Genomic DNA, 14,741 nt, shown 5'->3' on the forward strand with positions numbered 1-14,741 from the left:
AAAATAAATTAATTAATAAACTCCTACCCCCAACATCTCCTTTAAAAAAAAAAAAAAAAAAGAACAGAGAGGGCATTTAGGTTCTGGAAAAGTACTTTTTGCATAAATACACTATTTGGTACTAGGCCCGGAAAGTAGGGATATTGTATTGGAAACATGTGTACCTAAAATGCAAGGACCCCCATCCTGAATACAGTAAGGCATTTTGCTTAACTAGCCTTACAATGAGCTACTTGACTAACCTTATAATGAGAGTTAACACAAAGCCAATGCAATCATTTTCCATCAACATATGCTTCACTTCATGTCACAGGTAATCTTAAGAGAATACGTGTTTATAAGTCAAACTTTGGTATATTAACATGTACTTCAAAGGTTAAAAGGATGCGCATATTACAAAAGTTTTCTTAAGTAATAAATTAATCATTCCCTAATTTATATATTTCATAAATTTGAATATTGTATATTACATTGGGCTTATCTTTTTTTTTACATGACAAATCTATATTAGTAGTAGTCTTGAATAACTTCTCTACAAGTTCTATATCTGCTACTTACTAGTTGTTTGGCCAAAATAAACAGGTTAACCTGAGTCCCAGTTTTAAATGGGCATAATAAAATCTACATTTAATGAGCATCAGCTATGTGCTAGGCACTGAGGTATATAGGTACGTTATACCATTTCATTTTGCTCTTAAAGTAACCTTATGAAGTAGGAATTATTATCCTCATTTTACTGAGAAAGAAATGGAAACTTAGAGAAGTTAAATAATTTGCTTAAAATCATTCAGCTAATGACTGGCTGAGCTCAGATTTGAACCCAGCCTTGACATCAAAGCCCATGATCTCAAACATTATATTGCCTCTCACATCACATAAATATTTGTGCATGTTCAAGCTATATCTTATTCTCATAGGACTTTTACAGACAGTAAATGTATGTAGATTCCATTATGAATTAAAACATTAACCAAATATAAGTGGATGTTTTACCTGCATCTGGCTCTTGGAGAACATATGCATTTAACTGAACTTCATTCTTAGGCAAGGTAATCTGGACACTGTTTCCAGCAGATACCACCAGTTCCTTTATAACTGGAAGTGAAGAAAATACACAAGAGATAAGAAATTAGATCCAGACTATCTCATTTCTCTCCTTCCTTTTATGGCCAAATTTCTTCTATAAACAATATTCAGCTACTGCCTTCATTTCCTCATTATTTACCCACTCTCTAATCCCCTGAAACGTGACTGTGCCCCCACTTTTCCACCGAAAAGGATCCTTAGAGGTCATCAACAAACTGCTTCTTAGCAAATCTAATAGCTGTTTCTCAACCCTCATCCTTCACCTCTGTGGTATCTAATACTGCTGACTGCCTCCATCTTAAAACTCATGGTTATCATGACACCGTATTATTCCACTTTCTTCCTTTCTCTCTGAGTTTTTCTCCACTGTATTTTAACTATGATCTTTCCCTAAGCCCTCTTTATATAGTATTTTCCACAGAATTCAATAAACAGAGTTCAACTCTGTTTCAAGGATCATCTTTATGCTGATACATAACTTTCTAATAAAATATATATATAAAGTTCCTAGAGGAAAAGGCAAGTGTTGGCCGCAAGGCCAGCCTTAATTTTGTTTCCATTTCAATTGATACAGCCATAGACTTAGATAATTCCAAGAATCTTAACTGGTCTTCCCTCTGCTAGCTCTCCCCATTCTAATCCACTCTGTCTCCCTAAAACACCCATCACCATGAATTTTTCTAAAATACTCACCCACCATGATAGTCTCCTACTTAAGACCCCCACTCCCACACCATGTTTCAGTCCAAATTCCAAACCTGGCATCAGAGATCCATCATCATCTGATCACATCATCTCACCCTTCCACCTGATTCTGCCTCTAGTTTTACTCATTTTCCCTCTTGTGCTCCATAGAAGTCTACTCTTGGGGACTTTGCTAAAGCTTTTGTCTTCAATTCGGGTGTGTGCTTACTTTATTATAAATACAGTACTTTGTTTCTAGCTTAAAAGCCAGGCTTCTCTCCAAAAAATCTTCCCAGACCATTTCAGTTCGAACTGATCTACTTCCTGAACTACTTTAGCATTTTTGAAACATCCATCAGCTAATAGCTAGATACTATATTTCTGCTTTTCACCAGCTATTCCATACATGTCAAAGCTTCTCAACTATGGCACAACCAATTCTTTGGACCAATTCTTTGTGCGTGTTGGGGTTGGGATGGGGGGAGATTGTCCTGTGCACTGTAAGATGTTTAGTAGTATCCCTAGTCTCTACCCACTAGATGTCAGTAGCACCCCTCCTCCACGGTTGTAACAACGAAAAATGTTTACAGGCTGTTGAGAACCACTGATTATATAAATCTTATTTCTCTAACAATAATTGTTCACTTGGTATGAGACCTAGGAACTAGAGAGCTTAAAGCAAACAACTGGCTGGTTCACCCATATTCCAAGACTGGAAGGTGAAAAGGGTTTCCTAGACAAATATGAAATTTGAGATTTATCTGTCTGCTTGGGAACACTGCACTTGGGGAGAAATGAAACCATCCATTATGGAAGCTTCAGCATTTAGACACCGCAGCAGGTGGAATAAGAATTGCTGCAGTAACTTTCAAAAAAAAGAAAAAAGAAAAGAAAGAAAGAAGGAAATCACTATACTTAGAGAAAGTATAATGGTCAAAAATACAGCACAGGGCTTCCCTGGTGGCGCAGTGGTTAAGAATCCGCCTGCCAATGCAGGGGACACGGGTTTGAGCCCTGGTCCGGGAATATCTCACATGCCACAGAGCAACTAAGCCCGTGCACCACAACTACTGAGCCTGAGCTCTAGAGCCCACGAGCCACAACAACTGAGCCTGCGTGCCACAACTACTGAAGCCTGTGTGCCTAGAGCCTGTGCTCTTCAACCAGAAGCCACTGCAATGAGAAGCCCGCGCACCACAATGAAGAGTAGCCCCCGCTCACCGCAACTAGAGAAAGCCCGCATGCAGCAACAAAGACCCAACACAGCCAAAAATAAATAAATAAATTTATTTAAAAAAATTATATATATACAGCGCAGCCCAAAACTTTCACAATTACACCAAAAATTACAACCATTCTGCCTGAATACAAAAATTACTTTAGTGCCTCAGGACTGAAACACTAAAATTTTGTTATATTACCACTGAAGGAAACCTTAGGAAATTAAAAATTGGCAAAAATTCGTTTTCACTGGCTTTGTTTCACCCTGTCGACTTTTTCAGAGGATAAAGATCAACTTAGTTCCCTTGATTAAGCATTTCCTCCTAATACCTTAGAACAGAACTTATGAAGCAGACTTGTTGTTAAGGCAACACTCTGTATAAATCTCCTTCCTATGAGTTGCTTTAAAAATAAAGATGCAAAAAATAATAATAATAAAAAAAATAAAGATGCAGAATTCCCTGGCAGTCCAGTGGTTAGGACTCAGTGCTTTCATTGCTGTGGCCCCAGTTTGATCCCTGGCCAAGGAACTAAGATCCCATAAGCCACATGGCACGGCCTAAATAAATAAACATTTAAAAAATAAAAATAAAGATGCTATCGAAATCACAGACACAAATATCTGACCCACAATCACCCATTCAGAAGGCAAACAGTTATACAGACCCGACTCTTTCTTCCCAGTGGCCTCTGCTTGCTTGGCTCCTTGAACATTACTTAATTGAATCTAGGTACAGTGGAATTTGGCTCTGGAAAGAGCCTCAAAATACCCATAGGCTAGAGCTTATTGAAAAAAGGATTGAGAGACCAAGTCCTATGATTACAGGGACATTAACAGGATTATTATTTTTTTAACCTACAGTATTTAAAAGTCATGCCTCCCTCCTTTCTTTCCACGAACAGGGAACACTTTGATCAAAATCTCTATTTCCCCATCCTATCTCCAAGGACAGAAGAAAAGGGCCTCACCTGGGTATGGTGCTGAGGTGCTCTGGAAAGAGGCCTGAGGGGTAGGGGTGGCATAACTGTAGGAAGGAGCCACTGGCAGAGGGGTAGCAATCAGGATTTTCCCAGGGACTGTTACTTGCTGAATGCTAGGAGTAGCACCCGGGTCCTCTGATGCCTCAGGTTGAACTGATACATTTGACCAACCAGGAATCTTCGCAGTCAGATCTGTGGTTAAGGGATTAGAAATTGTATCTGTGTTGTGGACCTAGAGAAATGCAAAAATTCATTTGAATAGGCAAAAGTTATACAGCCAGTTTTTTAGGTCATGTCTCATGAAATAACTGCATGTTAAATTTTTTTTTTGAAAAATGCAAAACTGTCAAAAATATTAAAGAAACTAATCTTATCACCCAAAGTGGTGTTAAAATGTTGATATAAATCTTCCCAGTATTTTTTTCTATGGGAAGAGTTTTGCTCAAAACAAAGTAGTAATAATTACACTATGTATACTTTTACCTTCTTTTCTTACTTAATATTTATATTCAATCTTTTTACAAATATGTATTAATAAGCAACTATTATAAAACAGGCCTGTGGATCCAAAATATAATTAAAACATAATCACTGTGCTCAACAAGCACACAATCTAGTGGGGAAGAAAGGACTAGAAACATAATAAGCCAAAATGGTAAATATACCTATAAGAGCCATGACTGAACCAAAGAAACATAATCGGAGTACTTCTCTTTCTTGGAGAGAGGAAGCATGTGAAGAAGGATAGTTTAAATAAGTAAATAAAGACCTTCTGGAGGTGGAGAGTCCTGAGATGCATTTTAAAGGGTAAACTAGGGAAGGGGCTGAGGGGAGAGATGAGTATAAGCACAAGAAATGAGATTAACATAGCTAGTGTTGGGAAATGAGTCATAAGCAAAGTGAGAGGCAGGGAGTAATAGAAGATGAGCTGGGAAGACAGTGAGGGGTCAGACTAAAGAAGACATTAGATGCTACTTTAAGAAGCCAGGTGATGATGACAATTAAAGGGTTATATACAGGGAAGTGACAAGGTAGGTCAGGTTTTTGTTTTAAATGAACCATTCAGGTTGTTGCACAGTGTATGGGTTTGAAGGAGTGAGACAACAGCAGGAATACCCTTTAGGAGGTTACTGCATTCATCCAAATGAGAAATGATGAGTGGTTAAACAGGGTGGTTGTATGGATTTTTTAAAATCAACTAATTGAAGTATAATACACAAAATAAACTGCACACATTTAAAGTGTATAGGTCAATGAGTTTTGACAAGTGTATACAACCATGTAACCACAATCAAGAGAGAATATTTCTATCAGCCACAAAAATTGGTTCATGCCATAGACTAATTTCCAGTAATGAAATTATTAAATCAGTAATTTAAAAAACTCCCAGTGAACAAAAGTCCAGGACCAGACAGCTTCACAGGTGAATTCTACAAAACATTTAAAGAAGAAGTAACATGTATCCTTCTCAAAATATTCCCAAAAATTGAAGAGAAAGGAACACTTTTGAACTCATTCTAGAAGGCCAGTGTCACCCTGATACCAAAAACAGACAAAGCCACCACACAAAAAAAGAAAATTACAGACCAATATCACTGATGAACATAGATGCAAAAATTCTCAACAAAGTACTAGCGTACCAAATTCAACATTACGTGAAAAGGATCATACACCATGAGCAAGTGGGATTTATCCCGCAATGCAAAGATGATTCAATATCCACAAACCAATCAATGTGATATACCACGTTAACAAACTGAAGACTAAAAATCATATGATCATCTCAATAGATGCAGAAAAAGCTTCTGACAAAAATTCAACATCCATTTATGACAAAAACTCTCTAAAACTGGCTATAGACAGAACATACCTCAACATAATAAAGGCCATATATAACAAACCCACAGCCAACATCATACTCAACAAAAGACAAGGGTGCCCACTCACACTACTTTTATTCAACATAGCACTGGAAGTCCTAGCCACAGCAATCTGACAACAAAAGGAAATCAAAGGAATCCAAACTGGAAAAGAAGTAAAACTGTCACTGTTTGCAGATGATATGACACTATACATAGAAAATCCTAAAGATGCTACCAAAAAACTATTAGAACTAATAAATGAATTCAGTAAAGTTGCAGGATGCAAAATTAATATAGAGAAATCTGGTGCATTTCTATACACTCATAGTGATCTATCAGAAAGATAAATTAAGGAAACAATCTCATTTACAATTGCATCAAAAATAATGTAAAACCTAGGAATAAATATAACCAAAGAAGTAAAAGACTTATACTCTGAAAACTGTAAGACATTGATGAAAGAGAAAAGGGAGCCCTCGTACACTGTTGGTGGGAAAGTAAACTGGGGCTACCACTGTATAAAACAGTATGGAGGTTTCTCAAAGAACTAAAAATAGAATTTCCATACCCAGCAATTCCACTCCTGGGTATATATCCATAAAAACAAAAACAAATTTGAAATGTTCAATGCAGCATTATTTACAATGGCCAAGACATGGAAGCAACCTAAGCGTCCATCAACAGATGAACAGATAAAGAAGATGCGGTATATATATATACAATGGAATACTACTCAGCCATAAAAAAGAATGAAATTTTGCCATCTGCAACAACATGGACAGACTTGGAGGGTATTATGCTAAGTGAAATAAGTCAGACAGAGAAAGGCAAATATTGTATGATATCACTTATAAGTTTATGTGGAATCTAAAAAATAAAACAAACTAGTGAATATAACAAAAAATAAAGTCTCATAGATATAGAGAACAAACTAGTGGTTACCAGTGGGGAGAGGGAATGGGGGAGGAGCAAGATAGGGGTAGGGGATAAAGAGGTTCAAAATTCTATGTATTCTATATATAAAATAAATAAGCTACAAGGATATATTGTACAACACAGGGAATATAGTCAATATTTTATAATAACTATAAATGGAGTATAACCTTTAAAATTTGTGAATCACCTGAAATTTATACAATACTGTACATCAACTATACCTCAATAATAAATAAATACATAAATAAATATTATGAGGATAAAAAAAAGACATTGATAGGAATTCCCTGGCGATTCAGTGGTTAAGATTCTGCACTTCCAGTGTAGGGGGCATGGGTTCGATCCCTGATCAGGCAACTAAGATCCCACATGCAGCATGGTGTGGCCAAAAAAAAAAAAAAAAAAGACATTGATGAAAGAAACTGAAGATGACAAACAAATGTAAAGATATCCCATGCTCATGGACTGGAAGAATTAATATTGTTAAAATAACCATACTACCCAGAACAATCTACAGATTCAATGCAATCCTTATCAAAAACAGAACAAAACAAAAAACATTCATTTTTCATAGAACTAGAACAAATAATTCTAGTATTTGTACAGAAACACAAAGACCCTGGATAGCCAAAGCAATCTTGAGAAAGAAGAACAAAGCTGGAGGTATCATGCTCCCTGACTTAAAACTATACCACAAAGCTACAATAATCAAAACAATATGGTACTGGTGCAAAAACAGATACACAGATCAATGGAACAGAACAGAGAGCCCAGAAAAAAGCCCATGCTTATATAATCAATTAATCTACAACAAAGAAGGCAAGAATATACAATGGGGAAAAGACAGCCTTTTCAATAAATGGTGTTGGGAGAACTGGACAGCTAAACACAAAAGAATGAAACTGGACTACTTAATCATACCACATATAAAATTAAACTCAAAATGGATTAAAGACTTAAATGTAATACCTGAAACCATAAAACTCCCTGAAGAAAACACAGGCAGTCAGCTATCTGACCTCAGTCTTTTTTTTTTTTTTTAATTGGGGTATAGTTGGTTTACAATGTTGTGTAAGTTTCTGCTGTACAACAAAGTGAATGAGATATATATATATATATATATATATATATCTAGATATATATATATATATATAGATATATAGATATATATATATATATAGATATATAGATATATATATATATATAGATATATATATATATATCTCCTCCCTCTTGGACTTCCCTCCCACCCCCTCATCCCACTCATCTAGGTCACCACAGAGCACCGAGCTGAGCTCCCTGTGCTATACAGCAGGTTCCAATAGCTATATATTTTACACATGGTAGTGTATATATTGACATCGGTCTTAACATAATATTAATATTGATTTTTTTTTTTGGATATGTCTCCTCAGGCAAGGGAAACAAAAGCAAAAATAAACAAATAGGATGACATCAAACTAAAAAGCTTTTGCACAGTAAAGGAAACTATCAACAAAATGAAAAGGCAGCCTACTGAATGGTAGAAAATATTTGCAAATGATATATCTGATAAGGGGTTTACTACCCAAAATATACAAAGAACTCATACAACTCAATATAGAAAAAAAATCCAATTAAAAAGTGTACAGGGGGCTTCCCTGGTGGCGCAGTGGTTGAGAGTCCGCCTGCCGATGCAGGGGACGCGGGTTCGTGCCCCGGTCCGGGAGGATACCACATGCCGTGGAGCTGCTGGGCCCGTGAGCCATGGTCGCTGAGCCTGCGCGTCCGGAGCCTGTGCTCTGCGGCGCGAGAGGCCACGGCAGGGAGAGGCCCGCGTACCGCAAAAAAAAAAAAAAAAAAAATGTACAGGGCTTCTCTGGTGGTGCAGTGGTTGAGAGTCCACCTGCCGATGCAGGGGACACGGGTTCGTGCCCTGGTCCGGGAGGATCCCATGTGCCGCGGAGCGGCTGGGCCCGTGAGCCATGGCCGCTGAGCCTGTGCGTCTGGAGCCTGTGCTCCGCAACGGGAGAGGCTGCAACAGTGCGAGGCCCGCGTACAGCAAAAAAAAAAAAAAAAATTTACAGAGGACATGAATAGACATTTTTTCCAAAAAAGACATACAGATGGCCAACAGACACATGAAAAGAGGCTCAACATCACTAATCATCAGAGAAATGCAAATCAAACTGCAATGAGATACCACCTCACAACTGTCAGAATGGCTATCATCAAAAAGATAACAAATAGCAGGTGTTGGTGAGGATGTGGAGAAAAGAGAATCTTTGTGCACTGTTGGTGGAATTGTAAATTGGTGCAGCCCCTATGAAAACCAGTATGGAGGTTCCTCAAAAAATTGAAAATAGAACTGCCATATAATCCAGGAATTTCATTTCTGTGTATTTACCCAAAGAAAATTAAAACACTAATTTGTGCCAACAAACACATGAAAGGATGCTCAACATCATTAATCATTAGAGAAATGCAGATCAAAACTACAATGAGGTATCACCTCACACCGGTCAGAATGGCCATCACCAAAAAATCTACAAACAATAAATGCTGGAGAGGGTGTGGAGAAAAGGGAACCCTCTTGCACTCTTGGTGGGAATGTAAATGGATACAGCCACTATGGAGAACAGTACGGAGGTTCCTTAAAAAACTAAAAACAGAACTACCATACGACCCAGCAATCCCACTACTGGGCATATACCCTGAGAAAACCATAATTCAAAAAGAGTCATGTACCACAATGTTCATTGCAGCTCTATTTACAATAGCCAGGACATGGAAGCAACCTAAGTATCCAACGACAGATGAATGGATAAAGAAGATGTGGCACATATATACAGTGGAATATTACCCAGCCATAAAAAGAAACGAAATTGAGTTATTTGTAGTGAGGTGGATGGACCTAGAGACTGTCATACAGAGTGAAGTAAGTCAGAAAGAGAAAAACAAATACCGAATGCTAACACATACATATAGAATCTGAAAAAAAAAAAAAAGGTTCTGAAGAACCTAGGTGCAGGACAGGAATAAAGATGCAGACATAGAGAACGGACTTGAGGACACGAGGAGGGGAAAGGGTAAGCTGGGACAACGTGAGAGAGTGGCATGGACATGTATACACTACCAAATGTAAAACAGATAGCTAGTAGGAAGCAGCCGCATAGCACAGGGAGATCAGCTCGATGCTTTGTGTCCACCTAGAGGGTTGGGATAGGGAGGGTGGGAGGGAGATGCAAGAGGGAGGAGATATGGGGATATATGTATACATATAGCTGATTCACTTTGTTATACAGCAACAACTAATACAACATTGTAAAGCAATTATATTCCAATAAAGATGTTAAAAAAACCCCACTAATTTGAAAAGACATATGCACACCAATGTTCACAGCAGCATTCCTTACAATAGCCAAGTTATGATAGCAACCTAAGTGTCCATTGATAGATGAATGAATGAATGAAGAAGTGGTATTATATATACAACGAAATATTACTCGGCCATAAAAAATGACATCTTGCCATTTGTGATAACATGGATACATCTAGAGGGTATTACACTAAGTGAAATACGTCAGACAGAGAAAGGTAAGTATCATGTGACCTCATTTATATGTGGAATCTAAAAAACAAACAGATAAACAAACAAAACAAAGACTCACAGAGAACAAACATATGGTTGCCAGAGGGAAGTGGGTTGAGGGGTGGGGGTGAAAAGGGTGAAAGGGATCAAGAGGTACAAACCTCCAGTTATAAAATAAATAAGCCATGGGGATGTAATATAAAGCATAAGGAATATGATCAATACTATTGTAATAACTTTGTATGGGGACAGTCTGTCACTAGACATATCGTTTCATAAAGCATGCAAATGTCAAATCACTATGTAATACACCCGAAACTAACATAATACTGTATGTCAACTATATCAAAAAAAACAGTTGGTTCATGCCCCTTTGCAGTAAATTCCTGCCTCCAGCCCCAGGCCCAGACAACCACTGATTTGTTTCCTGTCACCATTAGTTAGTTTGGGCATTTTTTGTACTTCATATAAAACGAATCATATACAAACTATTTTTGTTTCTGGCTGCTTTCACTCAACATAACATTTTTAATATTCATATCAGTATATCAATAGTTCACTCCTTGTTATTACCGAGTAGTATACCATTATAGAGATATACCAAAATTTCTTTATCCATTCATCTACTGATGGAGATTTTTTTCAGTTCTCAGCTCTTATAAATAAAGCTGCTATAAATGTTAGAATACAAAATGTTTCTGTAAACATATTTTAATTTATCTTGGGTAAATTCTTAGAAATATTTATTGCTAATTACATATATGTTTAACTTTATAAGAATCAGTTAACTACTGTCCAAAGAAGCTGCTGTACCATTTTGTATTTCCACAAGCAATGTATGAGAGCTCCAGTTGTGCCACAAGTTCACCAATACTTAGTATTCTTGGTCTTTTTTCTGTTTTCTTTTTTTTGTCATTCTCATGGTATCTCACTGAGATTTAACTTATACTTTCGTGATGACTAATGAGGTCGAAATTTTTCTCATATGTTTATTGGCCAGATATATATTTTCTTTGAAGTTTATTCAAATCTTTGTCCATTTTTTACAACTTTATTAAGATATAATTGACATAGTAAACCGAACATATTTAAAGTATACAATTTGATAAAACTTGACATATGTGTACACTTATGAAACCATCACCACAATCAAAACAATAAACATATCCATCACTCCCAAAGATTCCTCACGCTCCGTTGTAGTCACTTCTCCCCACTCTCACCTCCAAACAACCGCTGCTCTGTTTCTTGTCACTATAGATTAGTTTCCATTTTCTAGAATTTTATATAAGTGGAATCACAAAGTACACACTTTTTTTGTTGGTCTGGCTTCTTTCACTCAGCAAAATTATTTTGCTATTAATCTGTTACGGTGTGTACCAACAGTTCTTTCCTTACAATTGCTGAGTAACATTCTACTGAATGCTACAAGTGAATATACAAATATATTTATACAAATAAAATACACAAATATACAATATATTTGAATATACAAATATATTTATTCGTTCAGCAATGATGGACATTTGAGGTGATTCCAGTTTTTGGCTATGACAAATTGAGCTGCTATAGATATTCCTCTACAAGTCTCTGTATGAACATACCCTTTCATTTCTCTTGATTAAATATCTATAAGTAGAATGCTTGGTCATATGGAAGATGTACCTTTAACTTTTTAAAAAACTGCCAAACAATTTTCCAAAGTTGTGCCATTATATAGTCCCACCACCAGTGTGAGCATTCCAGTTGTTCTATAACCTTGCCAGAATTTGTTATAACTCTTTTAATTTTAGCCATTTTAATTTGCATTTTTCTAATGGTGAATGATGTTGAGCACCTTTTCATGTACTTACTGGACACCTGTATAACTTCTTTGGTAGACTATCTGTTGAAATCCTTTGTTTCATTATTAATTTTCTAACTGAGTTACAAGAGCTCTTTATATATTCTAGAAACAAGTCCTGTTAGGTATTTAATTTGGAAATACATTTTCCCAGTCTGTTGCTTGCCTTTTCATTTTTCTTAATGGTGTCTTTTACACAGCAAAAGCTTGTAATTTTGATGAGTTCCAATTTATCAGTTCTTACTTTTATGTTTCATAATGTTAGTGACTTATTTATTTATGTATTTATTGACAAGATCACAAAAATGTGTTCCAGTTTTCTTCTACAAGTTTTATAGTTTTAGCTCTTAAATTTAGGCCTACAATCCATTTTGAGCTAGTTTTTCTGTATTGTATGAGGTAAGGGTCAAGGTTCATGTTTTTCCATATCACAATCCAATTGTTCCAGCACCATTTATTGAAAAGATTATCCTTTCCCACTGAATTGCCTGGATACATCAGCTGGCCATATTTGTGTGTCTTTCTCTGGAGTCTATTCTGTTTCACTGGTTTAGTCTACCTTTACACCAATGCCACTGTATTTTTCCTAGCAGGCAAGTAACTTATCTGGATTTAATCTGTAGAGTTTGCTTCCCCTGCAATGTGCAGCAACTGATATCTCTTTGTAATTCTTTTTTTTTGGCAGTACGCGGGCCTCTCACTGCTGTGGCCTCTCCCGTTGCGGGGCACAGGCTCCGGACGCGCAGGCTCAGCGGCCATGGCTCACGGGCCCGCGGCACGTGGAATCCTCCCGGACCGGGGCACGAACCTGCATCCCCTGCATTGGCAGGCGGACTCTCAACCACTGCGCCACCAGGGAAGTCCCTCTTTGTAATTCTTACAGCTACTTTTTTCAGCCTGGTCCCCTGTAGGTTTTCTTGTGAATCTGGTGATTGGCCAAGAATTTGGCCATAGATTATACTCACATTCAGGGCCTGTTCTGACTGAGATTACTCCCTAATTTTTCAGTCTTAGAGTCTGTCCTCTGATACCTCAAGTAAGTAAGACATCAGATTTCTGCCACCTGAGTTACACATGGCTGGGTAATGAATTCAGTTAAAAAAAAGCAGCCAACTCACAGAGCTCACCTGGTTTAGGTTCTGTCTTTCAAAGACAGGACTCTGCCTCTCTGATCTCTGTATGCTTTTTCACCAGGTCCTCTGGAATTTCTCCATGTGAGTGTAGTTTAGAGGTTCAGCCAGGGGATTTTAGTGGGGTTTATAGTCAGGTTATGGGTTTCACCTTCTTCTGTGTTGTATTTTTTTAACTTTCAAGAGCTCCTCCCCTTATGTTTCCAGGTAATTTTTCTACCCTGAACTCTGTTCTTTGCCACCATAAGAAAGTAAAACTGAGGTTTTCCACTGCCACTTTCCTCTGCTATGGGGGTTGATGAATGCCCTCAGGCAAAAATTTTAAAAAGCTGCAAACTCACAATTCTTATCATTTCCAGTTACTGTTTTTCAAGAGTAAACTCTCCTCTAGCTTCTTTCTGCTTTTGGATACTTTCCACTTTATTTAAATATATTTTTTACATATTTTATAATTATTATCTGGGAGAAGGTTCAAGAGACTGCTTTACTCTCCACCATTACTGGAAATTCCCCCTGTGGGATGGATTTTAAAATATTAAGAATCTAATATTTATGAAGCTGAAATGTATCTTGGGCTTCAGGAAAAAAATCTAAGGTGAATCCCACGTTTCTACAAGGATATTAAAATCATTATTATGATTGGATTCCATATGTTCAAAAAGCTTTAGGAAAGACTGCATATATTAAGTAGAGACATGGAAGATATATTTTTAAAAGACCCAAATAAAGCTTCTGGAGATGAATATTACAGTGTCTAAGATGAAAAATACACTGTAAGAGATTTAATGGCAAAGTAGACAATGCAGAAGAAAACTCAAAGACATATCAACAGAAACTATTCAAAACAAAACATACAGAGAAAAAAAAAGACTGAAAAGAAATGAACAGAACATCAGCAAATTGTAGAACAAATTCAAGGGGCCAAAATGCTTCTCATTGAGTTCTCAAAGGAAGGAAGCACAGGGACTTCCCTGGTGGCGCAGTGGTTAAGAATCCGCCTGCCAGTGCAGGGGACACGGGTTCAATCCCTGGTCCAGGAAGATCCCACATGCTGTGGAGCAACTAAGCCCATGCACCACAACTACTGAGCCTGCGCTCTAGAGCCCATGAGCCACAACTACCGAGCCCGTGTGCCACAACTACTGAAGTCCATGCGCCTAGAGCCTGTGCTCCACAAGAAGAGAAGCCACCACGTCGAGAAGCCCGCGCATTGCAACAAAGAGTAGCCCCCACTCGCCGCAACTAGATGAAGCCCACACGCAGCAACAAAGACCCAACACAACCAAAAGTAAATTAATAAATTAAAAAAAATTTTTTTTAAAAAGGAAGTACAGAAAAATATTTGAAGAAATAATTTCCACATATGATAAAAACTATAAACCCACATTTGAACCCAGATTTAAGAAGTTCAACAAGTTCCAAGTACA

The 14,741-nt window shown here is 37.3% G+C and overlaps 1 protein-coding gene across 5 annotated transcripts in view; it reads right to left on the reverse strand.

Moving 5' to 3' along the window:
• The window catches only part of KIAA0319L (KIAA0319 like), a 109,471-nt gene that overhangs the window by 37,185 nt on the left and 57,545 nt on the right, over positions 1 to 14,741 (reverse strand). For all 5 annotated transcript variants that reach the window (XM_067725453.1, XM_067725451.1, XM_067725450.1 and 2 more), the window contains exons 4-5: positions 3,961 to 4,204; positions 994 to 1,095 (exon numbers count right to left, since the gene is read on the reverse strand). In XM_067725453.1, coding sequence (XP_067581554.1) covers positions 994 to 1,095; positions 3,961 to 4,204 — 346 coding nt within the window. The remainder of the gene's footprint in view (positions 1 to 993; positions 1,096 to 3,960; positions 4,205 to 14,741) is intronic.

This window comes from Pseudorca crassidens, chromosome 2, assembly GCF_039906515.1.
Source record: "Pseudorca crassidens isolate mPseCra1 chromosome 2, mPseCra1.hap1, whole genome shotgun sequence".
In the NCBI taxonomy this organism is placed as follows: Eukaryota; Metazoa; Chordata; class Mammalia; order Artiodactyla; family Delphinidae; genus Pseudorca; species Pseudorca crassidens.